At 36.5% G+C, this 19,174-nt stretch overlaps 1 protein-coding gene across 3 annotated transcripts in view; it reads left to right on the forward strand.

The window, feature by feature from the left end:
• LOC121330185 (60 kDa lysophospholipase-like) overlaps positions 1 to 18,729 on the forward strand; it is a 48,880-nt gene extending 30,151 nt beyond the window's left edge. Inside the window, exons 14-18 of one of the 3 annotated variants that reach the window (XM_041276520.1) lie at positions 7,213 to 7,299; positions 8,551 to 8,650; positions 10,378 to 10,443; positions 11,177 to 11,200; positions 15,981 to 18,728. In XM_041276520.1, the coding sequence (XP_041132454.1) occupies positions 7,213 to 7,299; positions 8,551 to 8,650; positions 10,378 to 10,443; positions 11,177 to 11,200; positions 15,981 to 16,031 (328 nt within the window). In that variant the 3' untranslated portion in view covers positions 16,032 to 18,728. Of the gene's footprint in view, positions 1 to 7,212; positions 7,300 to 7,872; positions 7,953 to 8,550; positions 8,651 to 10,377; positions 10,444 to 11,176; positions 11,201 to 15,980 lie in introns of those variants that run through there. The other 2 variants (XM_041276521.1, XM_041276522.1) reach the window with 2 other exon arrangements.
• The last annotated feature ends 445 nt before the right edge of the window (positions 18,730 to 19,174 follow it).

Consider the following 19,174-nt stretch of genomic DNA (forward strand, 5'->3'; position numbering starts at 1 on the left):
AAATATGATTTTTATTCTTCAATAAGGAATCACCTATTGGAGTCAGTTCATTCAGTACTTATTCATTTAAATTTATTTAAAAACTATATAAGATCTAAAAAAGTTATATACTATTATTACTATTTTAAATACTTTTTTTTATATAGTGTTCATTAGGACATATAAATGATCATGAATAATATGATATAATTATTATTTTGTTACAGGCTTGTTTGGTATAGATACACTTTGACAAATCCATTTTTTATACAATCTGTGGTGTTTTAGTGTAATTTAAAAACCACGTTAAAAACCTGTATATATAAAAACACACACGTTGTACATTTTATTATTATATTTATTTGGTGAACTATTTATTATAAAACACGTTAAAACCTGTATATATAAACACACACGTGTACATTTTTATTATTATTATTTATTTTGGTGATTATTATTATTATTATTATTATTATTAGGTTGAGATGAACTGATATGTTTTCAGGTCTTGGTGTAGCATGCCCAAAACACTCCACAGTGTAAAACACAGTATAAAACTTTGAATTCACATTCAAAACACTTCCTTCAAAGACCAGAACACTACAGCAACGTACGCTTGAAACGCTCCCCTCGAACACAATCCTGTCAATACACAGTTTAATACGAATACATACATATACCATATTTGCTAATGACTGCTAAATAAATAAACTGCTACATTCAATACATTGAGCTTATTAGTTTTATTTTGTCAGCGTGAAAGGAACAGTGGAGGAAAGTCTAATATTCAGAGACAATGCCAGTGTTTTTTCATTACAAATGGCCAACTAATGTACAAACCCGAAGTACACAGAAAAAAGGTGAGCCACAATAGACTATCAATAGATACAAGAGTTACGCTTTAGTATGTTATTAACAAGTACTGTAGTATTTGTTTTAATATTAAATATATTTTTGTTCATTTAAAAAAAAAAGTTTTATTAAACAAGATAACATATTTAAAACATGTTGTATAGTAAAAACCATTTGTTATCCCTTGAATATACAGTATGTTTGTACAGTTGCAGTTTCTATTGGTAAATTGTTACGTTGGTTAATTCAGTTAGCTTTAGCTGAAAGACGTTTTGGGGGGCATACAAATGTAATACCATAACTTTAAAAAGCAACATACATGCTTTGACCTTAATGTACTGTAGAGTGTTTTGAGCGTACTTCACCTATAATGTACAGACTGTCAGCATTAATCTACCAAAAACCAGTTGTACACTGTATGTAAAACATGTATTAAAAAAAAAAAAAAAAAAAAAAAAAAAAACCTGGAATAGGAATGTGACAGGAAATGGCAGTATAAAAATAACGAAAATAAATAAAATAGTTAAACAAAAATAAACACTGCTAACAGAGCAGGAAAATAAAAGGTTTTAAAAAGAACAAATCTCGCACATCAATAACACTTCCTTCAAAGACTGCAGGCTTAACACTATAGCAAGGGGTAACGCTTCGAAATTCTCCCCTCGAACACAATCTGCTGTCAAATACACAGTAGTTAATAATGCACTACCGACAGCCACATACCATATTTAAATAAAATACTGCTAAATAAATAAACTGCTACATTACAATACATTAAGCAAATACAGTTTTATTTTGTCAATGTGAACAGGAACAGTGGAGGAAAGTTCTAATATTCAATACGACAAACAGCAGGGCTTTCCTACATGCTACAATGAATTTCACCAGTGAGAAGAATATTCTGTATAAAACAGGCGATGCTACGTTTGATATGATTCTTATGTTACATTGCATATCGCTACCAGACATCAGCAGTGTCAGAGACGCTTACTGCAAAGTGGACCATTTTTCTTTTCTGCATAAACTTTCCCACTTTTTAAAGAACGTGATTGAATAGTTTCTGATTCTAACTGATTGAGAACCCACAACAGTTAACTTGTTGGCATAAATTGACTTTGTTTTCAAAAGAATGGTGGTGTTTGATGTTGCCCTCTAGGGAGAGTTGACAGAAATAAATTTCGCACCTTATTTTGCAGTGTTTTGTGGAATGGTTAAAAACAGTTGTGTAAAACAGGAACTAGAATTTGAACCCATGTTTGCAGTTTCTGAAAAAAAAAAAAAACTCCTTGCAGTTGGATGGCTGGACTAAACTTTGGGTTTACATTAAGATGAACATTGGTGCTTTTGTATTTACATTGTCAAGAACAGGCGTTGACAGGCAGTCGCTAGGCCTACTCTCTAAACTGTTCCAGCACTGTCGCTTCCACTAGTTGCTGCTACGGTGAAAGGGGCAAAGCATATGCATGATTAGCTGTGTCCTAGCTCTTTCGTAATAAAGAACCATTATTAGTCATTGGGCCTTCCACTTCCACCTTCCTTATACATGCATGAACATGCCAGTTTACTTATTTGTCAAGAAAGAAAAATAGGTTGAAGCACAGTAAGTTATTTCATAGATAATGAAGGTAATTTTTTGTGTCTAGTTTGAGGGCAGGGGCGGTGCTTATATGGAACGTGGTTACTGTATATCCCTTGGAACATTTTGTTGAACTAACCTTTGTTGATGTAACTTACGCCCCTGGGGTATTTGTTGGTTAACCTTTACTTCCTATCCAATATGACGGCCCTGGTTTCCAGCTTTGCTTGTGGTAGCACGTTCTGAAATTGTGAAGAAATTCCTTAATGGATTTTGTCCCCTATTATATTTGTGGTATGACTGGAGTGTATGTTCCCCGCACTGTAAATGTGTTGTATCACCCTGTCTGTGTTACTGTAGACTGCTGTTATTTGTGTCATGTGTGCTGTCAACCAGTGGCAATTACTAAATGGCTTGCCAGTGATTAACACTCATTAGGCTCCACCATAGGTATAAAGGAGAGGATCTGTAATACAGTACCTGACTGTAATAAATCTGTTTATTCGCTGAAAAGGTGTGCATGTGTCTGTACAGTAAAGAAGATAAAACTACTAAGGATTGTCGTGAGTATCTTTTTATTATTCCGGCCACTATAAAAAGGTATTTGTATCAAAGTAATGCATGAAATATTTGTTTTACTTCTATTCTCTGTGTACAAAATACAAATTCACAGGGGTGCTAAAAATACTCTGAAGTTACTGCCTGCAGAGCATGTCAGTCAATGGGGGAAATAATGGGTTGAGAGGTGGAGACAGTCCAGGTGAAATGACCATGGATGTGAAAACACTGCTTTCTTTAACCTAGTAGTAAGATAACACATAATTCAATGCCAGTGTCACAGGTAGCTCTGTGGTGACGTCAGGCCAGGAAGTAGACAGACAACAGTTTTGTGAGCGATTGCGCTGTTGCGCTGGTTTGTTATAAATAAAAGGTTTCAACATACAAAATACTGAACAAAACAAAACAGCACAATGGCCAAAACAGACAGACACGGAACAAACAAGTATTGTGCTTGTGTAGAACCAGTATGCATAGCTATTGTTACTGATCTTTTCTCTTTCTCTGCTTAACTCGTGACACGTCTCTCGTTCCGCCTCTGAACACATAACCTTGTATCACCTGTGATCACCCTATTTATACACCTGTTGCTGGAGCCTTAATTAATCATTTTAATCACTTGCTCAATTAACGGCTCCAGCCACATTCCCACATGGTTCTGCAGGGAGGATTCTAACTTCCTCCCTGTCATCCATTATTCCCCACACACACACATCCTCGTGCGCACATTCCAACATACCTTTTTAATCTGCATGGGAAGTGATTGTGCAATCCCTGTGCCTAAATACAAATCTACATTTTAAGTCACCCGTGCTACATAACCCACACTTGTAAACATAAAATACACACAGGAGCAGGGTGTACCTCGTCAGAGTCAAAACAATTGCACAGTCGTTCATAGTTATACTGAGCTTGATTACTCAACCAGTAACAGGTGGAAACAAGATTACAACATTGTGCATGATTCAGAACCTAGTTAATTAATATCAGTAGGATAATTTAGCCAGTGTCTGCATGTTTGGTGAAAGGCAATTATTGTGATGAGTCATTCTGATGTCCCTTTCTACCACTGCCACCTTCTTCATGTGCTAACATGCCATGTAGCTTACAAACTCTTCATTTCAGACACTCAACCATGAATTCTACACCTCTGATAAAGGTGTTTGCTGAAACGATTGTCTAATTTACTTTTGTTTTATAACATGGGCCAATATGTAGAGGACACCCTTATACAATTTTTATATTAAACGTATAGCTGTCACAGCAATATATTTACATGGGTCTAGTTGGTCATAGTTGTACTATATGTTAATGCATTCATAACTTCAAAACATTCAATCAGAATTCTAAGACGGTTGACTACATGACTGAGTTGAGCCTTGCTGTTTTAAAGCATTGCTAATTTGAACTTGCCATACATGCATAGCCATTCTTCAGTGTTTTATATCTGTCATTTTTAATCATTGCCACTGAAAAAGCACCCCCAAAGAAGACTGACATGTTGTTTTCTGTTCCTTAAGTTGTAACACATACCTCTGCACAGCCTAGGGATGTTTTGAGATTTCAGCTTGTTTTTATATATTTCCTTCTCTGGAATACACAATACCCCATTCACAAAGTTGGTATTCACAGGTTCTTTCACCATGTTGTGGAAGATTTCTCAGGTACAGCATTCTACTCAAACTGGGCTTTCCTGTGATGGCTGTTTTTAACAGACTACATTCTTTAAAAAGAGTATTCCCTATGATTTGGGGTTTTGTACCAGTTCTTTACCCCGTTTTTAACCTTTTTCTACCCATTTCTGGTTAATCGAAGCGCTGGAGAATGCACATCTCCCATTGGTCAAATAGCCTGCACAGCATTTTAAAAACTAGCATTACATTAAATACATTCTAGGCAGATCAATTCTAGCAGGTCCTAGCTTGTCCAAAATAATGAGTTACACATGACGCAGAATGACAACGCACACACCTTTTTAAAGGTTTAGAGCAAATGCTAATTGCTTTTACCTAAAATCTCATTTTTAGTGCAGTTACAAGAAATACATAATAAGCTCCTCCCTTGAGACCAGATTTATATAAAAATGAGCTTAATTAAGGCTCGCACTAGATCCGTTTAGAGGGTTTGGTCTGCAAAGACAAAACCACTGAGTTTGGTTTGCTTGCTAAACCTCAAGAGGACTCTGTCCTTTTGCACATAGGAAACTAACTGTACAAGGTAATCTTACTCGGAAGTAAACATTTCACGGATAGTTAATATTCTGAGGAAACACGTACAACAAAAAAGTGTCTTATGGAACTAGCTAAGCTTTTGTTTTTGTCCCGGTTGGAAAAAGTAAAATTATTAAACCCTTTGCTCTGTTAAGTGTGAACAGCAAGCAAATTGATACATTGTTTCAAACCAAACGAACCAAACAGAGTCAGTTTTGAAACTGTTTAAGTGTGAATGCAGCCTTAAAGTCAATTTCACTTTGATCTGTTTAGATCCTCCTGTGTTAAAACCATTGTACTTGGAGGTCATCACAGAGAGTCCACAGTGTTAGCAGCAATAGTCTGTTATGACAACGTTCTTCTTTTTTTTTTGTCGTAAATCGGTGGTAGTTTTCATGAATTGAAGGCAGCCGGTGTGTTTCTGGTCCTTAATGATTTGTCTGTTGCTGGGCAGCTATAAATTTGTAGAGGACACCTGTGATTGGCTGAAACCAAAGAGGTGTTCTGACTTACCAAAACCTGGAACACACCTCCCTGCAGCCCAGACTGGAATGCTGTTGGTGGTTTGTTATTTGGCATGAGAACCCCCCACATGCCAGAACAGGTTTCTGGTTTGAAATGACTCATTTTGTCAAGCAGGTGTCTATTTTCAAAAGTACGGCAAATGACTTGAAGTTTGTATAAATAGCAATTAATGTTCAGTCATTCAATTGGAAGCATGAAACTTTACTTTGGGTGGGGGTGGGGGGGGATGCTCTGAACATGCACCTAAATAAATGCTAATTAATTCCTCGTTGGCTATAATTATTTTTAAGACCTTAGTGAGTTTCTATTTTTTGTGATTGAAATGGTTAAATATTAATATGTATCAGTGTTTTTTTTTTTTTTTTTAAACCATTGCTGACTGTGTGGCAGCACTTTGTTGTACTGCTTTCTCTAAATTAGATTCTACAAGACTGAGATCATCTGAAGGGTAATGTGTACTATATTCTTTAAAGGAATCGGATGATTATCCTGATCTTTTAAATTCTTGCCTAACAGCCAAGATTGAGTTACTATCAAAGAAATGGAAGATGAGATAAGAAAGTTTGGAAATTAATCTCTAATAATCACAGCAGGGGGATTTTGACTAGGCCTCTGCACCTCACTAGGCCTTCCTCACTACCCTGAAGAAAGGCAGTAATGCAATTAGGTGAAACAGGCTACTATTAAATATATAATTTGAAAGGGTTTAAACGTAATTGCCTGTTGCCCATGTATCATTCATGTTCATTGGTTTCCAATTCATGTCTTGTTTCTGAGACTTGTATTTAAAAAGGTGTGAACTCAGCAAATGTTATAGCCACAAGTCTGAATGCTGAAGACCATTTCAACTAGCCTTAGTTTAGTATCACACAAGGGCTTTTTGTGTCCTCAGTGTGAGACTAAAAGTTAAGAGTAAGAGACTAACTTGATTACTAGTCTGCCCTTCAACAAATGTCTGCTTCCCTGCAGGTAATTGTGTTGTGATGAGCGATTTGTAGTTGAGTAAATTGATGCTGTTGAAATTGACTAAGATTTTTATTTGTAATTGGGAGAAATGCTGTAATTTTATATTTGTGTAGCATTGGATCTGAAACACTGTTAGAAATTGGTTGGTTTGTATTGTCCCTGTTGCGTTTAAATATTTCTGTGGCTTGCTAGAAACTCTTGTGGTGCACTGCCATGTAAACAACTACAGTAGCAGGATTATTTTGACGAATTGCAGTTTTCATTTATTCTAATCCTAGAAGCATTTCAAAGTTGTAACCTTTTGTGGTAAATCATTGAAGAATTACATTGCTCAAGACATTGGACTAGTTTTATCTTATCTACACTAACCAAACTACTTCCTACAGAAGCCTACAGTGCGCAACTCAAAGATCCTTTTTGCTTTTACATAATTGTTGCTGAAAAGTTGCACACAATTCTACAGTTTATATAGATCAACTGAATTACATCCAGTAGAGTGACATTAAGGGGGGTTGTATCATGCTTGTTTATTTCTTCTTTTTCCAGGCACAAGGAGATTATCGGTCTCTTACGGCAGACAGGGGCCCATCTTTCTCGTGAAGAGATGGAAGTAGCGGGGACAGAACTTTGCAAGTGAGTAAGCAACATCTTGTCACTGTGTCAGTGTTGCCATGTAAGAAACTATGATAGTTTAGTGCTGTAGTTTAAGAGAACAATTAAAATGAGAAAATAGAATCAATTCTCCTACCACCTCAAACTTTTCTTCATTCATGTTCTACAGTAATTGTCTGGTTTCACAACCCCCAATTCGCTCTAATCTTGCACTGCCTTACTTAAAGTAACATTAGGTGGTTCAAGATTATCGCAAATCTGGGTCTGTAAGCCAAATATGTACTATCCATTATCACTAACCCTTTCACAATAATCAGTGTTATATCTTTTTAGTATCTTTCAGTTTAAGAATTAAGATTTAATTCAGCGCTGTTTATGTATCATTTCCAATCTACAATATAATTTCTGTTGGATTTCTATGTTTTATGTTATGACATGTATAGCTATCCTTTTCTTGCAATCCTGTTGCTAAGAGTCCTAATAGAAACAAATGGCTTTCAAATGAGTGCCGTTGACAGAAAGAACTGGCTTAGACTGAGCCCTCTCTCCCAAAGCACTTGCTAGTAGTGACCCCCCTCCCCCTCACTGTTGCAGAGTCCTGTTGTACCAGCTTGTCCTGAGCTGAAGTTATGCATGCCACAGAATGTGGTCAAACAACATGGCAGAAATGCAATGTAGGTGTGTTTCAGAAATGTGTTTTCAAAGAAATGTTAATTTACTGTACTGTATTTTTAGTAATTGTACTGTGTAGTTTATAGAGCTGGTAGGCCAGAGACAATTACTAGGTTTCCTAAATACACTATCGCTATGATTAAAATCGAAATATGATTGAATGGGCTGACAGCATGGTCTTAGGCATTCTGTATGTCCAGTTTATTATACCATACCCAGATAATATTTTTTTTTACTGGAGCGTTCTCTTCTTTCTTGGTACTATGTCTTGTAACTGTTCTGTTTTTAGGGAACAAAATAAATGAGGTAAGGAAATATGTCAAGAACGTAGGGTTATTGGATAGTCATGATCACCATTGTAGAGTCAGAAGATCAATAGTGCAGTTAGGTGTTGTATACCTGTAAGCGAATAAGAATACCATGGCAGATACTGGCAGTTTGAAATTAGTGTGCTCCTGGGAATTACCTGCTGGCCCACAACTTCTTATTGTGGATCAGTCAGGATCACTGGTATTGCTTACAGCACAGATCTGCATATTAGGTGCAGGTTCTGGGTGAGTTAGCACCATTTCCCTAATACCCCTCATGTGTTTTGCTCAGCTTGGCAGCAAATGCTGACCTGGTAGGGCTTGAGATTTGGGAGCTTGCTGGTGCTCGCATGGATGTGACCGGCTACGATGGAAAAACTCCTCTGGAAGTGGTAAGCTTGAGAATTCAGGGTTAGGTCTGAAAACAATTGAAATTGCTCTTTTTGGATTCCATGTGACATAACTCCAGAGTTTGCCTCGTTATTTGTTGCTAGTTTTGTTACATTGATACTTTCCACAAATGATACAACTTGGTCTTTGGCATGAAGATCTATATATGTTTTGCCCCTTTGGCTTACCTGTGCTACCTTATTGTAGTAGATTCTGTAATATTGTTGTGTATGCATGGGTTGTAGTTTAAGTAATTACAGTCGCAGACAGAAGTATTTGGGCAGTAAAAAAAAGAGGAAAAACCACAAAGTGATTATATATAAATAAATATAAATAGAGATTCAGCTTTATAATAAAACACATTAGTACATAATATGCATACAATGAAAAATAACATGCAAAAACGAATTTCATACTGAATGTCCACGAGCAAAAACCAAGATGCAAGCCTTTGTTAAAAACAATACACAAAAGAAAGCTATTGGAGTTTTCCATTGAATACAAGAAGCCTGGTGATTTTTTTTTTTTTAACCAAATTTTATAGTCAGATGAATCCAAAATAACTTTTTTTTTTTTTTTTTCACCAAGAAAGCAACAGTATGTTTGGAGGAAGAGAGCAGAAGAATTTTAAGGAAAAGTTCATCATGCCCAGTGTTAAACATGGTGGAAGTTGTGTGATGGCATAGGCTTGTTTTTCTTCCTCAGGCACTGGCGACCTTTGTGTTGTAGAAGGATCAATGAATCAATGTAACTCTCATCTGTTACCCAGCGGTAGAAGGCTTATTGGATAGAAGTTTGTATTCCAGAAGGATATTGACCTCATTATGTGAAGTCTATGCAGAAATTTCTGAAAAAAAGGAATATTATGGATTCGCCATCTCAGTCCCCAGACTTAAATCCCATCGAGGTGTTGTGGATTGACTTGAAGGCTGCTGCTGCAAAAAAGGAAACCAAAGTCCATTGCAGAACTCAAAGCTGTATGTGTTGAAGAATGGGCAAAAACATCTCTGGAAAGATGCCAGGAACTGGTTTCAAAATACAAAAAAGACTGCACGCTGTAAAGGAAGCAAGAGTGTGGGCACACAAAATATTAATCTAAGGGTGCCCAAATAGTTTTGTCAAAGTATGAAATAAGTTTTTGCAGGTTATTTTTTCATTTTATGCATGTTATGTAATCATTTGTTATATTAAAGCTGGATCTCTGTATCTTTCAATAGAACACTTAAATTATAGAAATAACTTTTTGTGGTTTTTCTCATTTTTATTTAATTGCACAAATACCTTTGTTTGCGACTGTAGTTTTAGCATATAATATTAAAAAATGTTATGCTACTATATGAGCAGATCATAAACTGGTTTACTGTTCTGCCGAGTTGGGTGAAATTGTCTTTCCTGGTGCATAACACCTTGACACTGATAGAATACCTTTTAAAGCATTCTGTGTTTACAGTCTAGCTTCAAATGCCAATATTTTCATATGCATACCTTTTACTTTTAAAAATACAAAACGGGACTAAAATAGAAATAAATCGCCTATTCTAGAAGTAGTCACTCATGTAATACATATTGGGTAGTTAAATGTATTCATAGTTGAAAAGATCAGAAGAGTTGTAAAATACATTTTTGATCTTATAGAAGGAGCTGTGAGTACACTGATATCAGTCCAAGTTGTCTTGTGGGTGCAGCTTTAGTGACAGGAGTACTTGTGTGCTTTGTTTTTTGCTCACAGGCACAAGCATCCGGGAATGAGGAGGTGATTGCATTTTTTCAACAAACACATCTGCGCAGAGGACAGGTAAGAAAAGGAGTGGGGTGCAAGATGTAGTGTGGATCAAAGAGAGGCCTTGCAAGCAGGATCAAATAAGCCCGAGCATTTGCCACAAATAAATGCTATGGCATTGCAAATGTCACACAAGAATTAAAGAAACTGAAGAAAGAGTCGACAAACATCCAGGAACTGTTGCAGATATTGAACGAAACCTTGAAATTCCTGTAGCATAATTGATATAACATGGGCTGCTTGCTATGTATTGTACACACTCACCAAAAACAATTGCTGAAAGTAATAATAATCTCTTACCATACACACACAATGTATATATCCATGTATAAAATATGCCGAGTTTCGGTAACAGTAGACGTTGGTGAATGTGTGTGGGTTTTTTTTTTTTGTGGCTGCAAAGGGATTAGTTTCTAGACGTCTGCATATTTATTTTCCTATAGCTTGAATACATGCAGGCAAGGTGGAAAATTGTATATTTTACTTGCTTTGTTGGTGAGGTTTTCTAAAAGGGCATGGTAGAGTTACACGAATTGTGCATATGCAATCTTGGGACTCTGAGCTATGACCAGTGTACCTCATTTTACATCGCCCCATCCTTAATCTTACTGGGCTTAATTTAGTTTTTTCTACAGTGAAACCACTGATCAGGTCCAACAGGTTACTCTGCACTGTACCGAGATGGAACTTCAGGTTGAAATGAAGAATTTCAACACATCTAATACACTTGTTTTGTGCTTGCTTACAGCTGCTGCCAGATGAAAATAATGAGGTAAAACAAATAATTGTTCTAAAATACTGCCCCTAAATATGAACATCTGTCAGCATTTATTGTTTCTACCTGAGAGGCTTGCCTTTGTTCACCTTTTTATGGAGCAGGTTATGTTGTGGAATCTAAATGAATCTGGGATATAGGTTTTTGATTCCCATAGCTTTTGTTTTAAATTGACGCATACAACAAAAAAGGCTAGTTGATGCAGGCATACACAGAAAAATGAGTGACTACTTATAAAATGGAAATTTACAACATGATGTAAGATATGGACCAATACACAGATTTAACATAACATTTGATGGATTTATACAAAGTTGATGTGGAATACAAGTACTAATGTCTAAATGATTCTACGCTCCACTGTAGACCTGCAGGTGCCCTATCAGCCACAGGGGTTGCTGGTTCGTGGTGATCCATAGATTGCCCTGCCAATCTAAGCCCTCCCTACCCCGGCGGGGCTTAGCCAATTGTGCGCTGCCCCCTAGGGACCCCCGGTCACGGTTGGCAATGACATAGCCTGGATTTGAACCTGCGATTTCCAGCCTATAGGACGCATCCTGCACTCCACGCAGAGCGCCTTTACCCGATGCTACTTTTAACAGTATTATGGTGTGGGGGTTTTAAAAATTATTTCTTTTTTATTTATTTATTTTTTTAAAGTAGCCTTGGTGTCTCCTACATACTACAGTACTTATACTGGGTATAGGTTACTATTATAAAAAGTTGTCTTCAAGGTCATTTTGCAGTTTTCACAGGATTTTCTGCATTTGCCATAGTATTAATAAGCATGTTTGCCAGTGTTTATTAATATGGTTTACCATAACTCTCTAGGCTTTGTCATGCTTTCACTTTGCTTTATTAAACTTTCCTTTGCTTTTAGTATGAAACTTTTGTAAGGGTAGGAAAAATATTTTTTTCTCTCTGTCATTCACAGCTGGATAAAAGGTTTATGAAATACTTTAATTTACAGTTCTATCAATCTATCTATAGTTTGTAAGAACTTATGATGTTTTCAGAAACGTAAACCTGTACTGCAAACAACAATGAAAACATAGCTATGCCAGTTGATCTTACTTTACATTTGCTATGACATGGACAATTTGCCTGCAGGTTGCCCATAGTGGAAAATACAAACCATGAGGTAGTTACATTAGCAGCCTATGGAACATTAACACCAACATTTCACTTGAGGCCGTCTCAATGCACTTATAAATAAAAAATGTCAAACAAAGTATTTTTTAAAAACTGACATTCTCAGAATCCCTAATAAGCTGGTTTGGAAACCCTCTAATATGTATCTTCTTGGGCATCATATCATAAGGGTCTACCTAAATCGCGATTTTGCGGAAATCGTGAAATTGAGCAGTCACCGCGAAATTCACCTCTTTTAGGGGCCAATGCATATGGACAAGTATGGAGAAAAAAAAAGAAACCTTGTTTAAATTAACAATTGCACAAAGCAAGAAACACAAACTACGCATCTCCCTTCTGTAGATAGCCCTTTTTTTATTCCGTCGCCGTCCTGTATGCATTGCACATAAGCAAAAAACAAACAAAACGTCCACAAAAATGTCCACAAATAACCCAGACAAGCCCAGACAAAAAGTATTCCTGTCTGCAAGTTAAATCAGTACTAAAACGATCTAGCACAGCCACCTCGCTTCAACCTGCTACTTACTTTTTCGCAGTTGGAATTTTAGACCCGAATAGCCACATTTCTTTGTTTTGACGTGGTACTAATAAAATAAATTATTGGATGGGACAAATAACACGTCATCGAACGTACTGCATACATTGCCTTTATTAAAGTATGCCAGATGCCCTTGGTTAACAGTTTTGGTGCTCCTTCTAATCGAGTTCCACGTCTGTATAACTTGGCAAAGCTTTGCCTTAACACCAGTTCAGTGGATGCAGACGTGCAGGCTCTGTATGGGCAAGTCAACCGCAGGGGGATGCTGCTTGTTTGCCTATAACAAATGACAGCACCCTGTTTTAGTAAGGAAGCAAGTACCACTATTTTATAGGCTTTATAGTGTTCTGAAATACAGTCTACTTAAATTTATTTAATGTTTAAACAAGTCCGCAAAATCCTAATTTTATTCCAGAACCTACCCGTGAAAAATATGTAAATTTACCGCGATTTAAGTCGACCCATATTCATACTGTAATGACCCCCCTTCTAGTGGCTGGTGGGTCTATAATGCTACCATCAGCATAAGACACGTACTTTGCTGTCAACTAGAGAGCATGCTCTTTAGTTGACCTGGTAAGGCGCTTGTCTTTTAACCACATGGTTGCAGGTTCGCGTCCTGGTCCTGGAGTATAAAACCCAATATGTAATTTAAACCATGTACAGTATTTAAAATTTAAGCTTTTAAAAAATGTAAAAGCATATCGATTTCTTACACAGAATTTTTAGGGAAGCTGACAGGATTATGGAAGTAAAGTAAGTGCAAGTTAAAAGAAAAATATATAATTTATACCATAGTTATTTCTGCAGGTTATTAAAATGGTTTGACAGTTGGATTTTTTGGTGGAATCCTGGGTAAAATCTGAAGGGGGGATTAAACTAAAGAGCTACATAGGTGAATTCTTGAAAACAAAATGGCAGTTTGACATTTTAAAGCTGATTGTCATTACACCTAACTCCATGTCTAATGTCACTTCTAAATATTAGAACCTATAAGAATTAAACACCTGAACTATGTAGCACATACTTGTGTGTATGTGAGCTCTGTCGCACATAACTAAATTATTGTGCAAATAGTATCTCTTCAATGCATTTTGTAATATACAGTGCCTTGCAAAAGTATTCAGACCCCTGAGCATTTCTCTCATATTACTGAATTACAGATGGTACATTGAAATTTCGTTCTGTTCGATATTTTATTTTAAAACACTTAAACTCAAAATCAATTATTGTAAGGTGACATTGGTTTTATGTTGGGAACTATTTATAATAAAAATAAAAAACTGAAATATCTTGCTTGCATAAGTATTCAACCCCCACACATTAATATTTGGTAGAGCCACCTTTCGCTGCAATAACAGCTTTAAGTCTTTTGGGGTAAGTATGTACCAGCTTTGCACACAGTGTCGGAGTGATTTTGGCCCATTCTTCTTGGCAGATTTGCTCCAGGTTGTTTAGGTTGGTTGGACGATGCTTGTGGACCGCAATTTTCAAATAGTGCCACGGATTCTCAATGGGATTGAGATCAGGACTTTGACTGGGCCACTGTAGGACATTCACCTTTTTGTTCTTGAGCCACTCCAATGTTGCTTTGGCCTTGCGCTTGGGATCATTGTCCTGCTGAAAGGTGAATTTCCTCCCAAGCTTCAGTTTTTTAGCAGACTGAAGCAGATTCTCTTGCAGTATTTTGCTCCATCCATTATTCCTTCAATTGCAACAAGATGCCCAGTCCTTGCTGATGAGAAGCATCCCCACAGCATGATGTTTCCACCACCATACTTCATTGTAGGGATGGTGTGTCTTGAGGCATGGGCAGTGTTAGGTTTGCACCACACATAGCGCTTTGAGTTATGGCCAAAAAGCTCTATCTTGGTCTCATCTGACCACAAAACCTTTTCCCACATTGCAGCTGGGTCACTCTCATGCTTTCTGGCAAACTCCAGACGTGCTTTCAGATGGTACTTTTTGAGTAATGGCTTCTTTCTTGCCACCGTACCATACATGCCAGTGTTATGCAGAGCTCTTGATATGGTTGACTGGAGCACCATTACTCCACTCCCAGCCACTGAACTCTGTAGCTCCTTCAAAGTGATTGTTGGCCTCTCTGTGGCTTCTCTCACAAGTCTCCTTTTTTGAGCGCTGAGTTTTGAGGGACGGCCTTTCTTGGTAGTGCCTGGGTTGTGTGATGCAGCTTCCGCTTCCTGGTTATTGATCCAACTGTGCTCACTGGGATATCCAAACATTTGGATATTATTTTGTACCCTTTCCCTAATGTGTGCATTTGTATTACTTTATCTCTAACTTCTGTACAATGCTCTTTGGTCTTCATTTTCCTTAAGATTCACAGCCTTACCAATGATTTTCTGGGGTTTTTATCCAGAAAATGTGACTTTTTGGTTCACAGGTGGAGGCCAATGGTAAGGTAATTGTGTCCTCCTTAGGGCAATTTCTTTCATTGGTGCAAACTGGGAGCTTCCACAGCACAGGCAAGAATATTTATGCAGCAAGATATTTCAGTTTTTTATTTTTCTTAAATATTTCCCAACATAAAACCGATGTCACCTTACAATAATTGATTCTGAGTTTCAGTGTTTAAAAATAAAAAATCAAACAGAACGAAATTTCAACGTAACATTTGTAATTCGGTAATATGAGAGAATTGGTCAGGGGTCTGAATACTTTTGCAAGGCACTGTGTGTGTGTGTGTATGTATGTGTGTGTGTGATGATATATATATATATATGATATATATATATATATATATATATATATATATATATATATTATATATATATATATATATATATATATATATATAGATATATATATGTGTGTGTGTGTGTATGTATGAAACACTCCCATGTTTCAGACATTCTGTCAGCAGGGGCTTCTGTATTCAAAACTACAAATTACTTATAAAGAACAATTAAAACACCATACAGTTCTACCAGGATGAATGAATGCCATCATGGGTGCTAAACATTTTTTCCCAACCCATATATGTGGTCCTCCATAACAACCTGGATCAGACTCTGTGGAAACGAACAGATCTCTGCTTCATATTGACTTTCTTTTCTTTTCATTTAGATATTTCAGAATGGAGAATGTATTAAGCTCACTGACCCTAGAAGAACCTGAACACCTACTGTAGCAGCATCACAAGATAATGGAGTCTGCATGCTGCTGTTCATCCATAATCTTACAGCAGATCAGCTTCAAATAGACTCTACTGAAGATTGCTGTCATCACTATAGTGGAATACTTGCTCAGTGCCACACTATCCTAAAAAATTGTGAAAATAGAAGCTGAAAGACTGCTTTAGTTTCTGATACCTATCTATCTCTCCTTAATGTCAACTAAACCTGGTGCAGCAGTATTTTCTGATTGTTTCAAACAAGGTATAGACAGGGAAGTCTTAAAAAAAAAAAAAAAAAGGGTTAATGTAAAACATTTTGTACTTGCAAGTGTTCATTTTATTTTTTTAAATCCTTGTTTGTCAGGTGGAACTACTCAGAGTGATTACAAACCATGAAATTGCAAGGCGAAGATTATAATAAATAAATCAGTACATTTATATTTAGAAAGTGAAGGATTGTGCATGCAGTTCTAACGTGGTATAATTACAGTAAGTTGAAGCAGGTTTTTAGGCCAGTATAACCAGATGGAGTCTGCAGGCGTGATATACGGTATGCATTCTTTTACGCATGTATGGGTTCCATTATTAGGTCAGTGTCTCAAACATGTCAGCAACTAAATGTAAATGTGGTTCAATTAAAAAAAAAAAAAAAAAAAAAAAAAAAAAAACTTGAAATATGGAATTGTTGAACAGAAGGTTTGTGATTTTTATAAAAGGAACACTATTTTATACACGAGTAGCTCTGATTCTTCAAGCGGTTTGTCTAAGGAATTCAATGAAAAAAATCAAGGATGACTAACTACTTTTAAGAAGCTATAAAGCAAGTGCAGTATACTTTGTTTTGTTTTTTATGTTTTTGCATTATTCGGCTTTATCCAGGGTATCCCTCCCTTCCATTATCCTGGATAATCGAGTTTACTGAAGACAGTCCTTACCAGCAATCATGTTTAGTATAAAAGCAACCGTTCTATTACTAGCCAAGATCTAAATCACAAAGTTTTGATAAACTAAAGCTCTTGTCATAAGTTGGCTACATGTTTTTATTTGAATGTTTTAAATCTGCACTTGCATATTTTTTGTGCAGGAGAGGATTCTATAAGGCATTCTACTATCATGATGTCCCCATATAAATCATATTTGGACAGAATGAATATAGAAACTGCCCTTTCTGCTTATACTTGGTTCTGTAGACCTATGTCACTGAACACAGATTATAACTTATTTTTATTGAAGTTCATTAATACAAGTAATTTTATTGTGTACTGTGATTTAATTTGTGTTGCTGTTTCATTATGTAATGTTCCTCTCAACACCTATATACTGGAAACCAAGTATTTTATTATAAATGGTATTAATTCTAAATGATTAGAATTGTGTTTTTCATTCAAGAAAACGCCATTAAAAAGTTAAGTCTTAGTTGTTTATGTCTTTATTGGGTGTGTTTCTCCATTTTTCAAAAAAAAAAAAAAAAAAAATGCTATTGATGATTTTGAGTAAAAAGCTTTGAGCATTTAGACCCGCGAGTCCACTGTGTCGTTGAGAACCCAACATAATTAAAGCAATGCAAACACATCTGTCCTTGGCTGATTAACCTAAACAATCCCAAAAGCTTTCAGGCACAAGCTTTTGGTCACTCTCATTCTTTTGAACAATATGCAGTGGTCATGGGTATAGCACCAACTGTTTTTCAGAATTTTCAGTATTTTGAATACATATTTAAATAAACCCATTCCTTACTGTTAAAAGGCCAAGAGTAAAAGTGGCCTTATATTTGAAATGTGACTCCCTGTCTGTGATGTTGTGAGATTGCAGACCTGTGAGCTACATCCAGCCTTTGTAATTCAACTTGTGATAGTCCATATGCTCTGTGGTATTTAATGCATATCTTTGAGCGTTCAGGGATGCTTGGTTACAAAAAGTTAAAAATGCCTGAGAAACATAGGTGGAAGTTTAACTATAGAGAGCATGCAAGAAATGCTGGGGATGCTAATAGATCAAGTTCACGTTAAAAAGCAACCCAAATTCAGCCCCCAAAAATGTAATAACATACTCACAAATTAGTGTGATAGGTCCACAGGCAAAATTATGGGTGGTTGGACTGCATCTCAACTTGTTCTTATCTGGTAACACGAAAGGCAAATACAGCAGCTCAAAGACATGAAAACAGAACAGCATAAACAAATGAAAAGTGAAATGCAAAAATAGGAATTGCACGGTTTAACCCAAAATATATTTTGTTAAATTACTTGTAAAAGTAAAAGGACCCTACTTCAATCCATTTTAAGGGGAAAGGACAAGTCTATAAGTTGATAATTTTGCCCACAAGTGATGGATACAATTTAAATATGTTTCAACTCTTATTGAAGTACCGTAGGGTTAATTTCAGAAATGAACTTGTCTACTGCCACATTCTTATTTTTTCGTTTGTGTTGACTGCTTTGTAGGCCTGTAGCGTGTGCATATTTTTTAAGATCAGAATCCACGGACCAGCATTGCACAGCATTTTTTTTCAGTGTTGTCAATTTTTAGAGCATGTGTATGTCATCATGTTAATGCTTTACAGCACTGATTTGTTTATTATGGACCAGATTTATCAAGAGTTATTACACACAAGTAACAAACCATGTGTATGCTGTGGCTACATTGTAATGTAACAACCAGCTTTACTTTTCTGCCACATAAAATATCCTGTAAATTGTATTTTATTATAAAGACCCTAGTAAATATGGACCTATGCATCTATGTTTTGTCTTACTATTGTTCACGTACTGTTCATCAGGCTGCAGCCATGGCTATTGGGGTTGGTTATGGGGGTCTCCTCTGTTTTGCTGGGAGCACCATCAAGTAGGTGCTTCAAGCCAGGGACCCCAGAGAGATGCTGTTGCAGAGCTGGTAGGGGGAGCAGGAATTGAAAGATGAAAAGAGGGTGTAATACATGTTAAGGTTATCCAAGTTTAAAAACCTTTTCTTCTAATGTGTAGACAAATTCCTTAAAATGTTACTATTGGTGGCAGAAAGAATTTAATATATCTGGCTTGATATAATCCTACTTCTAACTTTCTCCAGTCAGAATTGCAATGTTGCGGCCAATGATAAAACGCAGAATAGTTAGCAAGGGGCTGCCAGACCTGTTTGTGAGAGTGTG

This window comes from Polyodon spathula, chromosome 17 (genome assembly GCF_017654505.1).
Source record: "Polyodon spathula isolate WHYD16114869_AA chromosome 17, ASM1765450v1, whole genome shotgun sequence".
Taxonomy (NCBI): domain Eukaryota; kingdom Metazoa; phylum Chordata; class Actinopteri; order Acipenseriformes; family Polyodontidae; genus Polyodon; species Polyodon spathula.